Raw genomic sequence first — 18104 nt, 5'->3', positions numbered from 1 at the left:
TCTGTCCTGTCCTGTCTTGTCTGTCCTGTCTGTCCCAGCACATTGACAAGGTGTCCTGTCTGTCCCAGCACATTGACAAGGTGTCCTGTCTGTCCCAGCACATTGACAAGGTGTCCTGTCTGTCCCAGCACATTGACAAGGTGTCCTGTCTGTCCCAGCACATTGACAAGGTGTCCTGTCTGTCCCAGCACATTGACAAGGTGTCCTGTCTGTCCCAGCACAATGACAAGGTGTCCTGTCTGTCCCAGCACATTGACAAGGTGTCCTGTCTGTCCCAGCACATTGACAAGGTGTCCTGTCTGTCCCAGTACATTGACAAGGTGTCCTGTCTGTCCTGTCCTGTCTGTCCCCAGCACATTGACACAGTGTTCTTTCTGTCTGTCCCCAGCACATTGACACGGTGTTCTTTCTGTCTGTCCCCAGCACATTGACACGGTGTTCTGTCTGTCCCAGCACATTGACAAGGTGTTCTTTCTGTCTGTCCCCAGCACATTGACACGGTGTTCTTTCTGTCTGTCCCCAGCACATTGACACAGTGTTCTTTCTGTCTGTCCCCAGCACATTGACACGGTGTCCTGTCTGTCCTGTCCTGTCTGTCCCAGCACATTGACACGGTGTTCTTTCTGTCTGTCCCAGCACATTGACACGGTGTCCTGTCTGTCCTGTCTGTCCCAGCACATTGACACGGTGTTCTTTCTGTCTGTCCCAGCACATTGACACGGTGTTCTTTCTGTCTGTCCTAGCACATTGACACAGTGTTCTTTCTGTCTGTCCCCAGCACATTGACACGGTGTTCTTTCTGTCTGTCCCCAGCACATTGACACGGTGTTCTTTCTGTCTGTCCCCAGCACATTGACACGGTGTTCTTTCTGTCTGTCCCCAGCACCTTGACACGGTGTTCTTTCTGTCTGTCCCCAGCACATTGACACGGTGTTCTTTCTGTCTGTCCCCAGCACGGTGTTCTTTCCTGTGCACCTTGACACGGTGTTCTTTCTGTCTGTCCCCAGCACCTTGACACGGTGTTCTTTCTGTCTGTCCCCAGCACCTTGTGTTCTTTCTGTCTGTCCCCAGCACCTTGACACGGTGTTCTTTCTGTCTGTCCCCAGCACATTGACACGGTGTCCTGTCTGTCTGTCTGTCTGTTCCCAGCACATTGACAAGGTGTTCAAGCACAAGGAGAAGCAGCAGCAGTTGGTGGATGCCAAGCTCAGAGGACAGCTGAGCTGATGAGAGAGAGTTGGAGGAAGCAGCAGAGAGAGAGAGACTTTGTGAGTCCCACTGGGTTGTTATGGCGATGACTTTGTGAGTCCCACTGGGTTGTTATGGTGATGCTCTAGCTAGCTACAAATAACTGGAGGCTTGTGTTCCATGGGGCACACAACTGAAAACATTTATCACTTGCAACTTCAAATGAGGTCCAGGTGCCTAATGAACACAACCCAGGACACTTTGTGTTTCTCTCTAATAACTGGAAGTGAGTGAACGTTGTCTGTTTGCGTTGACTCATTGATTGTATCGGTTGTCTGTTTGCGTTGACTCATTGACTGTATCGGTTGTCTGTTTGCGTTGACTCGTTGACTGTCGGTTGTCTGTTTGCGTTGACTCGTTGACTGTCGGTTGTCTGTTTGCGTTGACTCGTTGTCTGTTCGCGTTGACTCGTTGTCTGCGACTCGCTGACTCGTTGTCTGTTTGCGTTGACTCGTTGTCTGTTTGCGTTGACTCGTTGTCTGTTTGCGTTGACTCGTTGTCTGTTTGCGCTGACTCGTTGTCTGGTTTGTTGACTCGTTGTCTGTTTGGTTGTCTCGTTGTCTGTTTGCGTTGACTCGTTGTCTGTTTGCGTTGACTCGTTGTCTGTTTGCGTTGACTCGTTGTCTGTTTGCGTTGACTCGTTGTCTGTTTGCGTTGACTCGTTGTCTGTTTGCGTTGACTCGTTGTCTGTTTGCGTTGACTCGTTGTCTGTTTGCGTTGACTCGTTGTCTGTTTGCGTTGACTCGTTGTCTGTTTGCGTTGTCTCGTTGTCTGTTTGCGTTGACTCGTTGTCTGTTTGCGTTGACTCGTTGATTGTATCGGTTGTCTGTTTGCGTTGATTGTATCGGTTGTCTGTTTGCGTTGATTGTATCGGTTGTCTGTTTGCGTTGACTCGTTGTCTGTTTGCGTTGACTCGTTGTCTGTTTGCGTTGACTCGTTGTCTGTTTGCGTTGACTCGTTGACTGTATCGGTTGTCTGTTTGCGTTGACTCGTTGACTGTATCGGTTGTCTGTTTGCGTTGACTCGTTGACTGTATCGGTTGTCTGTTTGCGTTGACTGTTGACTCTATCGGGTTGTCTGTTTCGTTGACTCGTTGACTGTTATCGGTTGTCTGTTTGCGTTGACTCGTTGACTGTATCGGTTGTCTGTTTGCGTTGACTCGTTGACTCTATCGGTTGTCTGTTTGCGTTGACTGTATCGGTTGTCTGTTTGCGTTGACTGTATCGGTTGTCTGTTTGCATTGACTGTATCGGTTGTCTGTTTGCATTGACTGTATCGGTTGTCTGTTTGCGCGTTGACTCGTTGACTGTATCGTTGTCTGTTTGCGTTGACTCATTGATTGTATCGGTTTGCGTTGACTCGTTGACTGTATCGGTTGTCTGTTTGCGTTGACTCGTTGACTGTATCGGTTGTCTGTTTGCGTTGACTCATTGACTGTATCGGTTGTCTGTTTGCGTTGACTCGTTGACTGTATCGGTTGTCTGTTTGCGTTGACTGTTTGCGTTGATCGGTTGTCTGTTTGCGTTGACTCGTTGACTGTATCGGTTGTCTGTTTGCGTTGACTCGTTGACTGTTTCGGTTGTCTGTTTTGCGTTGACTCATTGCGCTGATCGTTGTCTGTTTGCGTTGACTCGTTGTCTGTTTCGGTTGTCTGTTTGCGTTGACTCATTGTCTGTTTCGTTGGTTGTCTGTTTGCGTTGACTCATTGACTGTATCGGTTGTCTGTTTGCGTTGACTCGTTGACTGTATCGGTTGTCTGTTTGCGTTGACTCGTTGACTGTATCGGTTGTCTGTTTGGTTGACTGTTTCGGTTGACTGTTTGCTGTTGCGTTGACTGTATCGGTTGACTGTTTGCGTTGACTCGTTGACTGTATCGGTTGTCTGTTTGCGTTGACTCATTGATTGTATCGGTTTGCGTTGACTCATTGATTGTATCGGTTGTCTGTTTGCGTTGACTCATTGACTGTATCGGTTGTCTGTTTGCGTTGACTCATTGACTGTATCGGTTGTCTGTTTGCGTTGACTCATTGACTGTATCGGTTGTCTGTTTGCGTTGACTCGTTGACTGTATCGGTTGTCTGTTTTGCGTTGACTCATTGTCTGTATCGTTTGGTTGTCTGTTTGCGTTGACTCATTGACTGTATCGGTTGTCTGTTTGCGTTGACTCATTGACTGTATCGGTTGTCTGTTTGCGTTGACTCATTGACTGTATCGGTTGTCTGTTTGCGTTGACTCATTGACTGTATCGGTTGTCTGTTTGCGTTGACTCATTGACTGTATCGGTTGTCTGTTTGCGTTGACTCATTGACTGTATCGGTTGTCTGTTTGCGTTGACTCATTGACTGTATCGGTTGTCCGTTTGCGTTGACTCATTGACTGTATCGGTTGTCCGTTTGCGTTGACTCATTGACTGTATCGGTTGTTTGTTTGCGTTGACTCATTGACTGTATCGGTTGTCCGTTTGCGTTGACTCATTGACTGTATCGGTTGTCCGTCTGTCAGAAGTTGTGACCATTTCCCGTCTCCTGTTCAGCTCCTGAAAGACGCCACAGAGTGGAGACATGAGTGTGAGCTGTTGAAGGAACAGGAGACGCAGCTCAAACAGCAGGTAACTAGCTGCCTTTTCCTTCCCTGTTCTGGCAGTCAGTTTATATGGAGGGGGACTGTATGTGACTGTTTATATGGAGGGGGACTGTATGTGACTGTTTATATGGAGGGGGACTGTATGTGACTGTTTATATGGAGGGGACTGTATGTGAATGTGTGTTTATATGGAGGGGGACTGTATGTGAATGTGTGTTTATATGGAGGGGGACTGTATGTGATGTGTTTATATGGAGGGGGACTGTGTGACTGTGTTTATATGGAGGGGGACTGTATGTGAATGTGTGTTTATATGGAGGGGACTGTGTGTGAATGTGTGTTTATATGGAGGGGGACTGTGTGTGAATGTGTGTTTATATGGAGGGGGACTGTGTGTGAATGTGTGTTTATATGGAGGGGGACTGTGTGTGAATGTGTGTTTATATGGAGGGTGACTGTGATGTGAATGTGTGTTTATATGGAGGGGACTGTATGTGAATGTGTTTATATGGAGGGGGACTGAATGTGTTTATATGGAGGGGGACTGTATGTGTGTGTTTATATGGAGGGGACTGTATGTGAATGTGTTTATATGGAGGGGGACTGTATGTGAATGTGTGTTTATATGGAGGGGGACTGTATGTGAATGTGTTTGTTTATTGTGGAGGGGACTGTAAATGTGAATGTAATGTGTTTATATGGAGGGGGACTGTATGTGACTGTGTTTATATGGAGGGGACTGTATGTGACTGTGTTTATATGGAGGGGGACTGTATGTGACTGTGTTTATATGGAGGGGGACTGTTTATATGGAGGGGGACTGTATGTGAATGTGTGTTTATATGGAGGGTGACTGTATGTGAATGTGTTTATATGGAGGGGGACTGTATGTGACTGTGTTTATATGGAGGGTGACTGTATGTGACTGTGTTTATATGGTTTATATGGAGGGGGACTGTATGTGACTGTGTTTATATGGAGGGTGAATGTGTTTATATGGAGGGGGACTGATGTGAATGTGTGTTTATATGGAGGGTGAATGTGTTTATATGGATGGGGGACTGTATGTGACTGTGTTTATATGGACTGGGTGAATGTGTTTATATGGAGGGGGACTGTATGTGAATGTGTTTATATGGAGGGGGTGTGTTTATATGGAGGGGGACTGTATGTGAATGTGTTTATATGGAGGGTGACTGTATGTGAATGTGTTTATATGGAGGGGGACTGTGTGTGAATGTGTTTATATGGAGGGGGACTGTATGTGAATGTGTTTATATGGAGGGGGGTGTTTATATGGAGGGGGACTGTATGTGAATGTGTTTATATGGAGGGTGATGTGTTTATATGGAGGGGGACTGTTTATGTGGAGGGGACTGTATGTGACTGTTTATATGGAGGGTGAATGTGTTTATATTTGGAGGGTGACTGTGTTCATGTGTTTTGTGATTTGTAGCTCTCTTTGTACATGGACAAGTTTGAGGACTGTTTACTATGGGAGGGTGACTGTATGTGACAGGAGATGTGTTTATATTGGACATGACTGTGTTTCTTTTATATGGGGAGGGTTTGGTCTGTGACAGACCTCTCTCTAGCTGGGACGGTGTTTAGATGGAGGGGACGGTCGAGGTCTGTGACTGTGTTCATGTGTATATATGTGCAGGGGACTCGAGGTGTGACATGACTCTGTTTATATGGGAGGGTAGTATGGCAGACCTGTTTCTATGGCTGGGACTGGTATGGAGGTCATGTGTTTATATGGAGGGTGACTGGTGTCGACAGATCTCTCTGTTTATATGGAGGGGGTCTGTCGACAGACCTGTTTATATGGAGGGTGAGGTCTGTCGACAGACCTTCTCTAGCTGGGGTGGACAGACCTCTCTCTAGCTGGGTGTATAGGTCTGGACAGACTGTCTTGTATATGGGGGGAGGTCTGTGAAGGTGTTTATATGGAGGGTGAGTCTGTTTACAGGAGGGTGACTGTCTGTGACAGTCTCTTAGCTGGGAGGGTGGTCTGTTTCTATATGGGAGGGTGGACTGGTTGTCGACAGTTTATATGGAGAGGTCTTGTCGACAGACCTCTCTCTCTCATTTGTGGGACGGCCCGAGGTACTGTTTCAGACCTCTCTCTAGCTGGGACGGTCGAGGTCTGTCGACAGACCTCTCTCTAGCTGGGACGGCTCGAGGTCTGTCGACAGACCTCTCTGTAGCTGGGACGGTCGAGGTCTGTCGACAGACCTCTCTGTAGCTTCGAGGTCTGTCGACAGACCCTCTCTGTAGCTGGGACGGTCGAGGTCTGTCGACAGACCTCTCTCTAGCTGGGGACGGTCGAGGTCTGTCGACAGACCTCTCTCTAGCTGGGACGGACTAGGTCTGTTGTGTCTGTCGACAGACCTCTCTCTAGCTGGGAGGGTCGAGGTCTGTCGACAGACCTCTCTCTAGCTGGGACGGTCGAGGTCTGTCGACAGACCTCTCTCTAGTTGGGACGGTCGAGGTCTGTCGACAGACCTCTCTCTAGCTGGGAGGGTCGAGGTCTGTCGACAGACCTCTCTCTAGCTGGGAGGGTCGAGGTCTGTCGACAGACCTCTCTAGCTGGGAGATGGCCAGAGGTCTGTCGACAGACCTCTCTCTAGCTGGAGGGTCGAGGTCTGTCGACAGACCTCTCTCTAGCTGGGAGGGTCGAGGTCTGTCGACAGACCTCCTCTAGCTGGGACTCGAGGTCTGTCGACAGACCTCTCTCTAGCTGGGACGGTCGAGGTCTGTCGACAGACCTCTCTCTAGCTGGGACGGTCGAGGTCTGTCGACAGACCTCTCTAGCTGGGAGGGTCGAGGTCTGTCGACAGACCTCTCTCTAGCTGGGACGGTCGAGGTCTGTCGACAGACCTCTCTCTAGCTGGGACGGTCGAGGTCTGTCGACAGGTCTGCTGGGACGGTCGACAGACCTCTCTCTAGCTGGGACGGTCGACAGACCTCTCTCTAGCTGGGACGGTCGACAGACCTCTCTGTAGCTCTGATCTTTTTTCTGTGCTCCAGATGACCAAGAAGATCAAGAAGCTGGAGAAGGAGACGACTCTGTGGAGAACGAAGTGGGAGACCAACAATCAGGCTCTGCTACAGATGGCTGAGGAGGTGAGATGATGAGAAACTCTCCCAAAGGGCCATCTTACTTTATCATTTACTAATAGCAGCAGACATTTAAGAATATTTTGTACTGTAAAATTTCACAAAGTATCTCAATGAATGATGTCACTTAATTGTAGAATATCTGATGTTTAATGTCGTTGGCTGTTCGTCCTTTCCAGAAGACACTGCGGGACAAACATTACAAGGGTCTGCATGGGAAGCTGGAGTGCCTTGAGAAACTGTGCCAGGCTTTGCAGAAGGAGAGGGACGACCTCACCACCAAACTGGGAGACCTACAGTCAACAACTGAGGAGGAGGGGACGGGACCTCCAGACCCCCAGCCCAGCCAGGAGTCTACCCAGGATGAGATGTCTCCGCCTGGGAGGGGGAAGAGACGCAGCCCCTTACTACCCCTGAACTGGAGCTGGAGTCCTCCACCACAGAGCAACTTGACAACTGAGCCACTAACCCCTCTGCCTTTTGGAGGGTATATTTGAATACAGTATATCTTTTTTTTGTGTGTTAAAGTTATAATTAAGATTAAAATGACTGCATTATTAACAATGAATATAATACTTTTTGCCCTGACTGTACATTGTAAAACTGGGCTTTGTGGTGAGCACGAGGCTCCCCCCTTTTCTACCACATTTGTATTTTCTTAGATGATTGTCTTCATGCTGTTGGTCAGTCACAGGGCTGTTGTTCAGCAGCTTTCCTGTGGTCAGTCACAGGGCTGTTGTTCAGCAGCTTTCCTGTGGTCAGTCACAGGGCTGTTGTTCAGCAGCTTTCCTGTGGTCAGTCACAGGGCTGTTGTTCAGCAGCTTTCCTGTGGTCAGTCACAGGGCTGTTGTTCAGCAGCTTTCCTGTGGTCAGTCACAGGGCTGTTGTTCAGCAGCCTTCCTGTGGTCAGTCACAGGGCTGTTGTTCAGCAGCTTTCCTGTGGTCAGTCACAGGGCTGTTGTTCAGCAGCTTTCCTGTGGTCAGTCACAGGGGCTGTTGTTCAGCAGCTTTCCTGTGGTCAGTCACAGGGCTGTTGTTGTTCAGCAGCTTTCCTGTGGTCAGTCACAGGGCTGTTGTTGTTCAGCAGCTTTCCTGTGGTCAGTCACAGGGCTGTTGTTGTTCAGCAGCTTTCCTGTGGTCAGTCACAGGGCTGTTGTTGTTCAGCAGCTTTCCTGTGGTCAGTCACAGGGCTGTTGTTCAGCAGCTTTCCTGTGGTCAGTCACAGGGCTGTTGTTCAGCAGCTTTCCTGTGGTCAGTCACAGGGCTGTTGTTCAGCAGCTTTCCTGTGGTCAGTCACAGGGCTGTTGTTCAGCAGCTTTCCTGTGGTCAGTCACAGGGCTGTTGTTCAGCAGCTTTCCTGTGGTCAGTCACAGGGCTGTTGTTGTTCAGCAGCTTTCCTGTGGTCAGTCACAGGGCTGTTGTTGTTCAGCAGCTTTCCTGTGGTCAGTCACAGGGCTGTTGTTCAGCAGCTTTCCTGTGGTCAGTCACAGGGCTGTTGTTCAGCAGCTTTCCTGTGGTCAGTCACAGGGCTGTTGTTCAGCAGCTTTCCTGTGGTCAGTCAGGGCAGGCAGCTGGTCAGTCACAGGGCTGTTGTTCAGCAGCTTTCCTGTGGTCAGTCACAGGGCTGTTGTTCAGCAGCTTTCCTGTGGTCAGTCACAGGGCTGTTGTTGTTCAGCAGCTTTCCAGTTGGACTAAAATTATACTTTTTCTTTCTCACGTCTCTGTGCAGCTTTCTTCCATTGAAAAATCTATATTTTGGATATTTTGGAGCTGTGGAATTGTAGTCAGATTAAATATCTTTTAGAACTCTTAACAGTGTTCAGATTAAATATATTTTGAACTGATATTGTAGTGGGATTTAAATTCTATCATATGCATATTGCTATATTAAAGGAGCCTTGTTGCATCGTCGTGACTAACTGAATCTAATCTCTGTCTAGGACCAGAAATAGCAGGGCATTGTACAGTAGAAGAGTTGCAAACATACAATGTTTATCTCAGAGCAGGTACCATAGATTTACTAGGATGGGAATTCCCAGTCAAGTCAATGTCGTAACATGATTGGTTGACTTGTATTTCTACGGCTGGGCCATTTCAGTCGTTGGCTTGTCATGATGGAATCTACTGTCTTTCTAATACCTCAACACTGGTGTTTAGTTTCAGTCAAGTCTCCTTTCTGCAGCACCTGGGACTTGGAAAGGAAACATCCCTGTCCTTTTAACATGAGACTGAGTCTGAAGGGTTAAATCTGTTCAGCTTTGACCAAGATGCCCTGCAGTCAACAGACGGCACGTTCAGTCATTGTAGGTTCCCGGTTTCTGCAGGAGGACCCCCTGGTTCTGATGCTGCTGTATCTACAGGCTTTCCTGGTTTGTAATTTCAGTAGCCTGGTCCCAGATCTGTGTGTTGTCTGGTCCAACTTGACAAACAGCACAATAGCCTGGTCCCAGGTCTGTGTGTTGTCTGGTCCAACTTGACAAACAGCACAATAGCCTGGTCCCAGGTCTGTGTGTTGTCTGGTCCAACTTGACAAACAGCACAATAGCCTGGTCCCAGGTCTGTGTGTTGTCTGGTCCAATTTGACAAACAGCACAATAGCCTGGTCCCAGGTCTGTGTGTTGTCTGGTCCAACTTGACAAACTGTTCTCCACAATAGCCTGGTCCCAGATCTGTGTGTTGTCTGGTCCAACTTTACCCAATGGTTCTCCACTGGGTCATTTAACTGTTACCTCCATTTATGATGGAAGGGCTCACTGGGTCATTTACCCAATGGTTAAGGGCTCACTGGGTCATTTACCCAATGGTTAAGGGCTCACTGGGTCATTTATCCAATGGTTAAGGGCTCACTGGGTCATTTATCCAATGGTTAAGGGCTCACTGGGTCATTTACCCAATGGTTAAGGGCTCACTGGGTCATTTATCCAATGGTTAAGGGCTCACTGGGTCATTTATCCAATGGTTAAGGGCTCACTGGGTCATTTACCCAATGGTTAAGGGCTCACTGGGTCATTTACCTCCAATGGTGGAGGCTCACTGGGTCATTTACCCAATGGTTAAGGGCTCACTGGGTCATTTACCCAATGGTTAAGGGCTCACTGGGTCATTTACCCAATGGTTAAGGGCTCACTGGGTCATTTATCCAATGGTTAAGGGCTCACTGGGTCATTTATCCAATGGTTAAGGGCTCACTGGGTCATTTACCCAATGGTTAAGGGCTCACTGGGTCATTTATCCAATGGTTAAGGGCTCACTGGGTCATTTACCCAATGGTTAAGGGCTCACAATGTAATTGTACTTCTGTGTGATCATTTGGTTGGAGAAGTCAGTGAGGCACTTTACTGCAGACACTGTGGGCCTTCAGGAACTGGGTCTGCTTGGATAACTTGGTTGTGTTCCAGACCAGTGAACATTTATATGGGACGTAATGTTCCTTGGGCTCCAAATAGGCTTCTTTCTATTCCTTATGTCTTGTTTTTGTTTTGTTAATAGACAGAAATTGGTTTTATTTCTGGAAGCAAAAAAGACACATGGATTTATAAGGTGCCTTGTCATCTTATACTTTATACTGGAAAAATGTGATTTGCATTTTTTTTTTATACAAACGAAACATATGTAATTCAAACACGATGCAAACGTTCACTAAGAACTTATTTGGCATTGGAGATACTTGCCGACAATGTGAAAATGTAACCAATCTCTTGTAATGAGAATGATGGTGGTTTTGGGCCCCAGGTCAGGGTTGTGTTCATTAGGCATCAAACAAGAAAACAAATTGAAACTGGGTTCAATCACTGAAACTGTTTCCAGCTGCAAAATATTTAAACCGTGATCGGATCCGTGCCCTAATAAACACTACCCAGGTTCCCCTATTGGCCCGATCACCCGGTCATCGACCTGAACCTCATATCACCAGCTTACATTGTCTTTTGTTTTCTTGTGAAGTCATAAGGATGTAATTCAGAGCACAGCCCCTGAAGTTTTAAACGTGAATGTTAAGATGGGTCCAAGCCACGGTTTGGGGGATACTGCATCTTAACCTCAAGTCTAAATCAAGTTCAATACTTTACTGTGTGATGTGGTCCAGGCCAGTTGGATGTAGCCTGAGTCCATCTGCTTGGGCTATTATGCCAACTCATTGTCATGCTAAATGTTTGGCTTGACTGACAGCAATGATGTAGGCAAAAGCACAAACAGACTGGCACTCAGGCTATTGTGGATGCCCGCCAGTTAAACTCAGGTTACGTAAAGACATCTACCTCTGCAGGTGAGAACTGTGAAAGCAGAGCTAGTTCATGTTCAGAAAGCTTTGGGCCCACATTCCCCTTTAAGATTGTGAAATGTTCTTATAGTCCTGTCTCTCACTTTTCAATAAACTATTTTGTAGTATTTCAAACTTGGTTGTCATTTTAATTTCCTAGTTTGCTCGATGTTTAAATTGGTCTTGTGAATGAAGTTAATTTCTAGGCAGTACACACACACAACCTTGCGTGGCTTCCCAGACTCCTTGCTCTGGCCAAACACTATGCCCACGGACGTTAGTTTTTCCGTCTGGCTCAGTAACTCCGACACATTCTGATTGGTCCAACCCATCGGTTCCTGGAACCAGAATACAAGTAAATTGGCATTTCGAGAAGTCGTCATTGGCTTTGATACTCAAATGGTCCAATCGCCGACTTTGAAGCCCCTGGAGTAATTTGTGGCGATGTCAGTCTGGAGAACAGCACAGTGGCGATGTCAGTCTGATATGTGGAGAACAGCACCGTGGCGATGTCAGTCTGTGGAGAACAGCACAGTGGCGATGTCAGTCTGTGGAGAACAGCACAGTGGCGATGTCAGTCTGTGGAGAACAGCACAGTGGCGATGTCAGTCTGTGGAGAACAGCACAGTGGCGATGTCAGTCTGATATGTGGAGAACAGCACAGTGGCAGCACAGTGGCGTGGCGATGTCAGTCTGGAGAACAGCACCGTGGCGATGTCAGTCTGATATGTGGAGAACAACAGTCACAGTGGCGATGTCAGTCTGATATGGAGAACAGCACAGTGGCGATGTCAGTCTGATATGTGGAGACAGCAACAGTCTGTGGAGAACAGCACAGTGGCGATGTCAGTCTGGAGAACAGCACAGTGGCGATGTCAGTCTGGAGAACAGCGTGGCGATGTCAGTCTGATATGTCAGTCTGGAGAACAGCACAGTGGAGATGTCAGTCTGATATGTGGAGAACAGCACAGTGGAGAACAGCACAGTGGCGATGTCAGTCTGGAGAACAGCACCGTGGCGATGTCAGTCTGTGGAGAACAGCAGTGGCGATGTCAGTCTGATATGTGGAGAACAGCACAGTGGCGATGTCAGTCTGATATGTGGAGAACAGCACAGTGGCGATGTCAGTCTGATATGTGGAGAACAGCACAGTGGCGATGTCAGTCTGATATGTGGAGAACAGCACCGTGGCGATGTCAGTCTGTGGCGAACAGCACCGTGGCGATGTCAGTCTGATATGTGGCGAACAGCACCGTGGCGCTGTCAGTCTGTGGCGAACAGCACCGTGGAATAATTCAGTTGGAGTCCGTAAATGGGTTACATTTTCTTAGGCGATTTATAGAAAACAGAAGAAACGCAATTAATTTTAAAAGTTACAAAAAGTACTTTATTGCAATTTATGCACAAAACAGAAATCCAAGGTTCAAAATGATTTAGTCACTTGCCTCGAAGTCAAAGCAGAAACGATACCAAAGGAAATCCTTATTTAGACAGGTGGAAAACAACCCCTGCTTTACCAAGTGCATTTGTTGAACTGTCCACCTGCTTGGTTCAGTGACATTCCACTCAGATGAGATTATCCTTTTATAAACAACTTCTATACACTTTGGACCAGTTTCCTGGACAGAGTGCCTAGTCTTGGACTAAGAAGCACAGCCAATTGTGAATATCCATTGAACATGCTTTTAAGTTAAGAACTACGCTTAAATCTGTGTTCAGGAAACCAGCCCTTTGTACCTGTAAGGGCTGCTTGATCAATATACCAAACCAAATCCAGAAGAATGCTTCTATATGGGAAACAGAATGTCTGTCAGGTAGAGCTGGAGGCTACAATGTGAAATACTGTACAAGAGGAGAGAGATGCACCAGGAGGTGGTTGGTGGGTTGGACTGGGGTAAGGTGGGGTGGAGTAGGCGGTTACGACCCTTGACCCTCCAGCTCTGAAGCAGGGGTGTCAGGCTCCTCATCATTATAGATGTTCTCAGCCTAGAGAAGGAAATTGTTACATCAATTAAAGGATTTACAATTACTCTAACTGATTAATAGGAGCAGACTTCTTGAATTAGCTTTAAACAAAAAATGTAGACAAAAGTTAGAAAACAACCAGGGTTAAGTTTTGTGAAAGTGCAGAAGCAAACGTGGTACTTCAACATTACTCACCATTTGCCAAACCTGCATGATGTTATCCTCGGAGACGGAGCAGATGACCCATGGCTCGTTGGGGTTCCATGTGAAATCAGAAATCTTCGCTGTGTGTCCTCCATGGATGAACTGACGAGATAAAACAAGTCCGCAGGATGAGCAATATGCCAAAATATAACCTCCCTATAGGCCACCTGTCCCATTGGCTACTCTCGCTGGTTATTTAAAAGCTCAGGGGTAGGGTTGCAAAACTGGCAACTTTCCCAGAAACGTCATGGTTTTCCCAGGATTCCTGGAATTCTGAAAGAACAGGCTGGAAATCCAGGGAATATTTGGGAAAGTTGACATTTCTACAACCCTACTAAGGAGATCAAAGGTCATTGTGGATGATGGGTCTATCACTCACCAGGAGTTCTGGAGGTCCGTCCTCTGCATCTTCAGCAGACTGTTCCTCTCAATTTTACTGGGGACCGACAAGACAAAACCATTTCAACATCATCCTATTAGACTAGTGTTGATCACACACACACACACACACACACACACACACACGCTGAGCAAACGAACCAAAAATGCTAGTCCAGTCAACATGCCCTGTGGTCAGTCTTTACCTGAGATCCCATACGTTGAGCCTCCTATCTGTTCCACTGGAAGCCAGAATGGTTTCGTTGTGAGGGGACCATTGCACCTGCCAAAGAAGTCAGTAAAGCACTGTCAGTGCAATAAACTCCAGCTCAGCACAACGTCTACGAGGGACACCAACACTTGGAAAAAGAGATGGGAAATCAATGTGATCTACCCTGGGTTAAATAAAAATAGAAAGTGGAATGGGACGCCAACCAAGCCTGGTAACTTATCCAGACTCTCAATCCTATTGGTTCAGAGGCATTGAGATGTTCACTATTTATGGAGTATTACCTGGAAGATTTCATCCTTGTGCGATTCAAACGAGTGGAGCTTCAGTTTGAGGTTACGCAGATCCCAGAGAGCAACAGTCTGTTACACAAAAAGGAGAAAGAAAACATTTAGTAACGTTAAATATATTAGAACGTATTCTTGGACTACCGCCCAGTAGGAAATACACTTCCTGGTCATGTGATTTGTGACCTGACCACTTTGACCAACACCATTGTGCACAAACTTTATTTAACTAGACAAGTCAGTTAAGAACAAATTCTTATTTTCAATGACAGCCTAGGAACAGTGGGTTAACTGCCTGTTCAGGGGCAGAACGACAGATTTGTACCTTGTCAGCTCGGGGGTTTGAACTTGCAATCTTCCGGTTACTAGTCTAACTACTAGGCTACGACACTCAAGCACTTGAGGTGAGACGGACGGACTGATTGTGTTTATCAAAGAAAATAATAATAAATAGGTACAGACCTTGTCTGCAGAGCCGGTGGCCAGGATGAACTCGCTGTAGGGGTTGAAGGACAGACAGTTGACCTCTGCAGTGTGGGCGTCCACTGCATGGCTGGGCTTGGACGTGTTGTTGGACCGTGTGTCCCAGCTGAGACAGAGAGATGTCAAAGGTTAATGACTTTTTCCCACTTGCCCCCCCTTCCAGCATAGGGGAACATCCCGCGCCACATCTATATCTATCGGCACAAGGACTGTTCATACCCCTCTTGTTGATGGAGAGAATTTCAGGTTTAAAGTTTATTTTGGCATGGGGTACAATTGAACATTTTGCCAGTTTTAAAGCCAATTGTTTTTCTATACACTTTGCGATGTTTAATGTGTATTCATGTGAAATGACTGACAAATTACAACAATCTATGGGCTAAAAAACCTTAAAACATTAGCTGACATGGGCTAGTTGATCTGGACATTTCTGACAAGTTATAAATAGCTACGGTATTCAATGACTGGAATAGTGTGATGAACTGCACCTTCTAGTATTACAACAATGACTGGAATAGTGAACTACCCCATTTCAGAACTGCACCTTCTAGTATTACAACAATGACTGGAATAGTGATGGAACATTTCAAAACTGCACCTTCTAGTATTACAACAATGACTGGAATAGTGATGGACTACCCCATTTCAGAACTGCACCTTCTAGTATTACAACAATGACTGGAATAGTGATGACTACCCCATTTCAGAACTGCACCTTCTAGTATTACAACAATGACTGGAATAGTGATGGACTACCCCATTTCAGAACTGCACCTTCTAGTATTACAACAATGACTGGAATAGTGATGGACTACCCCATTTCAGAACTGCACCTTCTAGTATTACAACTTTCAAGAGTAAGTTTAAAGCCATTCTGAGTTCCTTATAAATAAAAACTGAATTAAGGGAAAGACAGTTAAGAGAATCAGATCCTTCCACCCAGTTTTCAAATCACTTTTCCTTTCAGAGATCTTCTTGTGTGGAAAGTTTAAAGCAACACACTGTACATAAAACACACTGGATGTTATGATTAGTTACAACTTGAAAGTATCAGATTGTGTAAAAATACATTGAGAGTAGAAAAATTATAAACAGAGAAGGCTCACTCACATCATCAGTTTCTGGTCGTCGGCCACAGAGCCAAACAGTGATTCGTGGAGCAGGTGCCAGGACACGTCCTCCACCACTGCAGTGTGCCCGGTGAAGATGGTCTTAGCATCCACTATCTTCCCCTCCTTAGGACCAGCACCGATGTCCCACAGGCAGATCGTCTGGAGATTAAACATGTCAGTGCACTTCTTAACAACACAATATATAGTAGTTCATATAGCATTTGTCTAGATCTAATGAGTTTGCTTAATAACAATGCAAAAACGCTTTCATTTTCAGTGAAAACCACAATCTAGCTTGAAATGATTAAAAACGCACAGGGGAAAATGTTGTGCTGACGGAGTGTAGAGAGAGACACTTACGTGGTCATCAGAAGCACTGAGCAGGTTGCCACTGAGGTTGGGGTTCCAGGACAGGCCGTAGCCCTCCTTCTGGTGGCCCCGCAGGCGCAGGTCTGGGCTGCACTCACCACTGGGGTCTATGAGAGGGAGAGACAAGATGGTAGAAAAATGTTAAGACCAGAAAAGGGTCAAATGCATATCAAGTTACTACTTTCAGGAACCGGATTTATGTTTTCCTGGTCAGATGGAATCGTTCCAAAAGTGCAGACTCAAACATTTGAATCACGTCCAATAGCATTTTGATTTGTTTGAAAGAGCAGTGATCTATTTACCAGATGTGTATTGTCTTACCTGGTTTGGAAGGGTGCTTGGTGTAGTCAAAGACCAGTACGTCTGAGGTGGGGGTCTTGGTAGCAATGATGCAGGGGTTCTGAGGCATGTACCTGGCCCGGTTCACTTCACCCTCGTGGTTTATCTTGATCTCAATCTCTATCTTTCCACTCACGGATCCAAAACCTCCAAATTCTGAGGAAGAAATACTGCATGTTCAGCATATTTTCTCAAGAGAAAATGTTCACTGTGCCGGTAACATCTTGACTTATAATATGCATATAAGGCCAGATTCCCAGACACAAAAAACACAATGGAAAATGTCTATTAAATCCGGGACTAGGCTTAATGTGTCCGGGAGACCATCCTACGATGAACATACCTGCTCCTTTTTCACTGTCGTAGTGGGAAGCGTCAAACTGGGCGTCATCGTTGGGGACCTGTACGCTGGCGATCACCAGGTGATTCTGCTCATCTGACGTGTGAGTTCCCAGTACCAGTCTGTGGACCGCATAGTCCTTTCCATCCGGCCTGCACAGAGAGACACATTAAATACGGTCCTTGTGTGTGTGTCTGGAATGGCACACTATTCCCTAGAGTGCACTACTTTTGACAAGAGACCTATAGTCAAAAGTAGTGCACTGCTATGTCAGAAGACACCACATGGCAAAATAACATGCTTTTCTAGACTAAACTAGAATGGCTGACAAAGAAGGCCAGGTTGGTAGAGAAAACAATACAATGTTCAGTATATTAGGTAGGTCAGCACACAGTTTTATGTTGAGCGCAACAAGAGGAACAGAAATGGTGACGTAGCATTGGCTACTGTACCTGTTGACGTCAGGTAGCCACTGCACAGTGAGACTGGGCCACTCCAGCGCGTGGGTCATCACCAGGTCATAGAGGAAAGGAGTATTCTTCTTCCAGATTTTGTATTCTTCATTGATCACACGCTCCTCAACTGCATCGTCGTACACTAGAACAGTAAAAGAAGCATCACTTACATAAGACTACAATGGACAGTTACTACCAAGGCTAGTGTAACGTTGGGATTTACTGCATTCCTGTACCCTCAGGCCAGTTGTGCCTCATTTGCATGTTACACAAGCAAGCAGGCGGACTGTCAATGTGAGCTAGATAGTTTATCTTGCTAAATAAATCTATTAGTTAGCCATCTAAATTCTCAACTTATGGAGCACAGATAGTAAACCCAGGCCGAACGTATGCAGCCTGTACTGGTTAGCATAGCTAGCTAACAGACCGCACTTTTCATTTGGCTATGCATCCAGCCGCGCACACAAAGCATGCATGAAATGAACCGAGCCCACCAATTCCCTACCTTCTTTATCCGCCATGTTTGGGTTTTAGGGGATCCTGCAATTGTAGGTCACCCGTGGGTTTGCCCGAAAGCAAGGTAACTAGGTAGCTATTCTATATTATTCGCAAAAGGCCAAAACACAGCGGAATTTGTTGACCACTCAAAATCCCTCTTTCTTTTATGCGCGCATCCGAGGATGGAGAGCACAGCGCATGCGTTCTCACAACATCGTAGTAACGGCGCGTGC

At 46.5% G+C, this 18104-nt stretch overlaps 2 protein-coding genes and 1 long non-coding RNA gene across 4 annotated transcripts; 2 read left to right on the top strand and 1 right to left on the bottom strand.

The window, feature by feature from the left end:
• Nucleotides 1-1262: 1262 nt before the first annotated feature.
• LOC124018980 lies at nucleotides 1263-5322 on the top strand. Its single transcript, XR_006835719.1, has 3 exons — nucleotides 1263-1474; nucleotides 3782-3856; nucleotides 5288-5322. It is a non-coding gene; the product is annotated as an uncharacterized LOC124018980 (long non-coding RNA).
• A 1521-nt stretch (nucleotides 5323-6843) lies between these two features.
• On the top strand, nucleotides 6844-7451 carry LOC124018966 (alpha-taxilin-like). The gene is made up of 2 exons (XM_046334298.1): nucleotides 6844-6960; nucleotides 7134-7451. The coding sequence occupies exons 1-2, from the start codon at nucleotides 6865-6867 to the stop codon at nucleotides 7449-7451; spliced, it is 414 nt and encodes a 137-aa protein (XP_046190254.1). The 5' UTR covers nucleotides 6844-6864.
• Nucleotides 7452-12572: 5121 nt separating this feature from the next.
• Nucleotides 12573-18069, bottom strand: LOC124018971 (histone-binding protein RBBP7-like). 2 transcript variants are annotated; one of them, XM_046334300.1, is made up of 12 exons: nucleotides 17879-18069; nucleotides 17371-17515; nucleotides 16922-17070; nucleotides 16561-16734; nucleotides 16231-16346; nucleotides 15869-16029; nucleotides 14738-14864; nucleotides 14273-14350; nucleotides 13966-14045; nucleotides 13761-13817; nucleotides 13373-13483; nucleotides 12573-13198 (listed from the first exon to the last, which is right to left on the bottom strand). In XM_046334300.1, exons 1-12 carry the CDS (start codon nucleotides 17892-17894, stop codon nucleotides 13000-13002), a joined length of 1413 nt encoding a protein of 470 aa, XP_046190256.1. In that variant the 5' UTR covers nucleotides 17895-18069; the 3' UTR covers nucleotides 12573-12999. The 2 variants fall into 2 exon arrangements, with proteins under 2 accessions (XP_046190256.1, XP_046190257.1); XM_046334301.1 differs by having other exon boundaries at nucleotides 13966-14042.
• Nucleotides 18070-18104: the final 35 nt, after the last annotated feature.

The sequence above is a fragment of the Oncorhynchus gorbuscha genome, unplaced genomic scaffold (genome assembly GCF_021184085.1).
Source record: "Oncorhynchus gorbuscha isolate QuinsamMale2020 ecotype Even-year unplaced genomic scaffold, OgorEven_v1.0 Un_scaffold_592, whole genome shotgun sequence".
In the NCBI taxonomy this organism is placed as follows: Eukaryota; Metazoa; Chordata; class Actinopteri; order Salmoniformes; family Salmonidae; genus Oncorhynchus; species Oncorhynchus gorbuscha.
The sequence above is the reverse complement of the archived record's forward strand: the minus strand, read 5'-3'. Positions and strand labels throughout refer to the sequence as shown.

Excerpts from the sequence above, each read along its gene's own strand:
- LOC124018971 (XM_046334300.1), bottom strand. Across the intron at positions 16,735-16,921 it reads CGACAGTGAAAAAGGAGCAG|AATTTGGAGGTTTTGGATCC; the intron begins GTATGTTCATCG and ends TTTCTTCCTCAG. Across the intron at positions 16,347-16,560 it reads CAAGCACCCTTCCAAACCAG|ACCCCAGTGGTGAGTGCAGC; the intron begins GTAAGACAATAC and ends TCCCTCTCATAG.
- LOC124018966 (XM_046334298.1), top strand. The coding sequence starts at position 6,865 with ATGACCAAGAAGATCAAGAAGCTGGAGAAGGAGACGACTCTGTGGAGA. Across the intron at positions 6,961-7,133 it reads TGCTACAGATGGCTGAGGAG|AAGACACTGCGGGACAAACA; the intron begins GTGAGATGATGA and ends CGTCCTTTCCAG.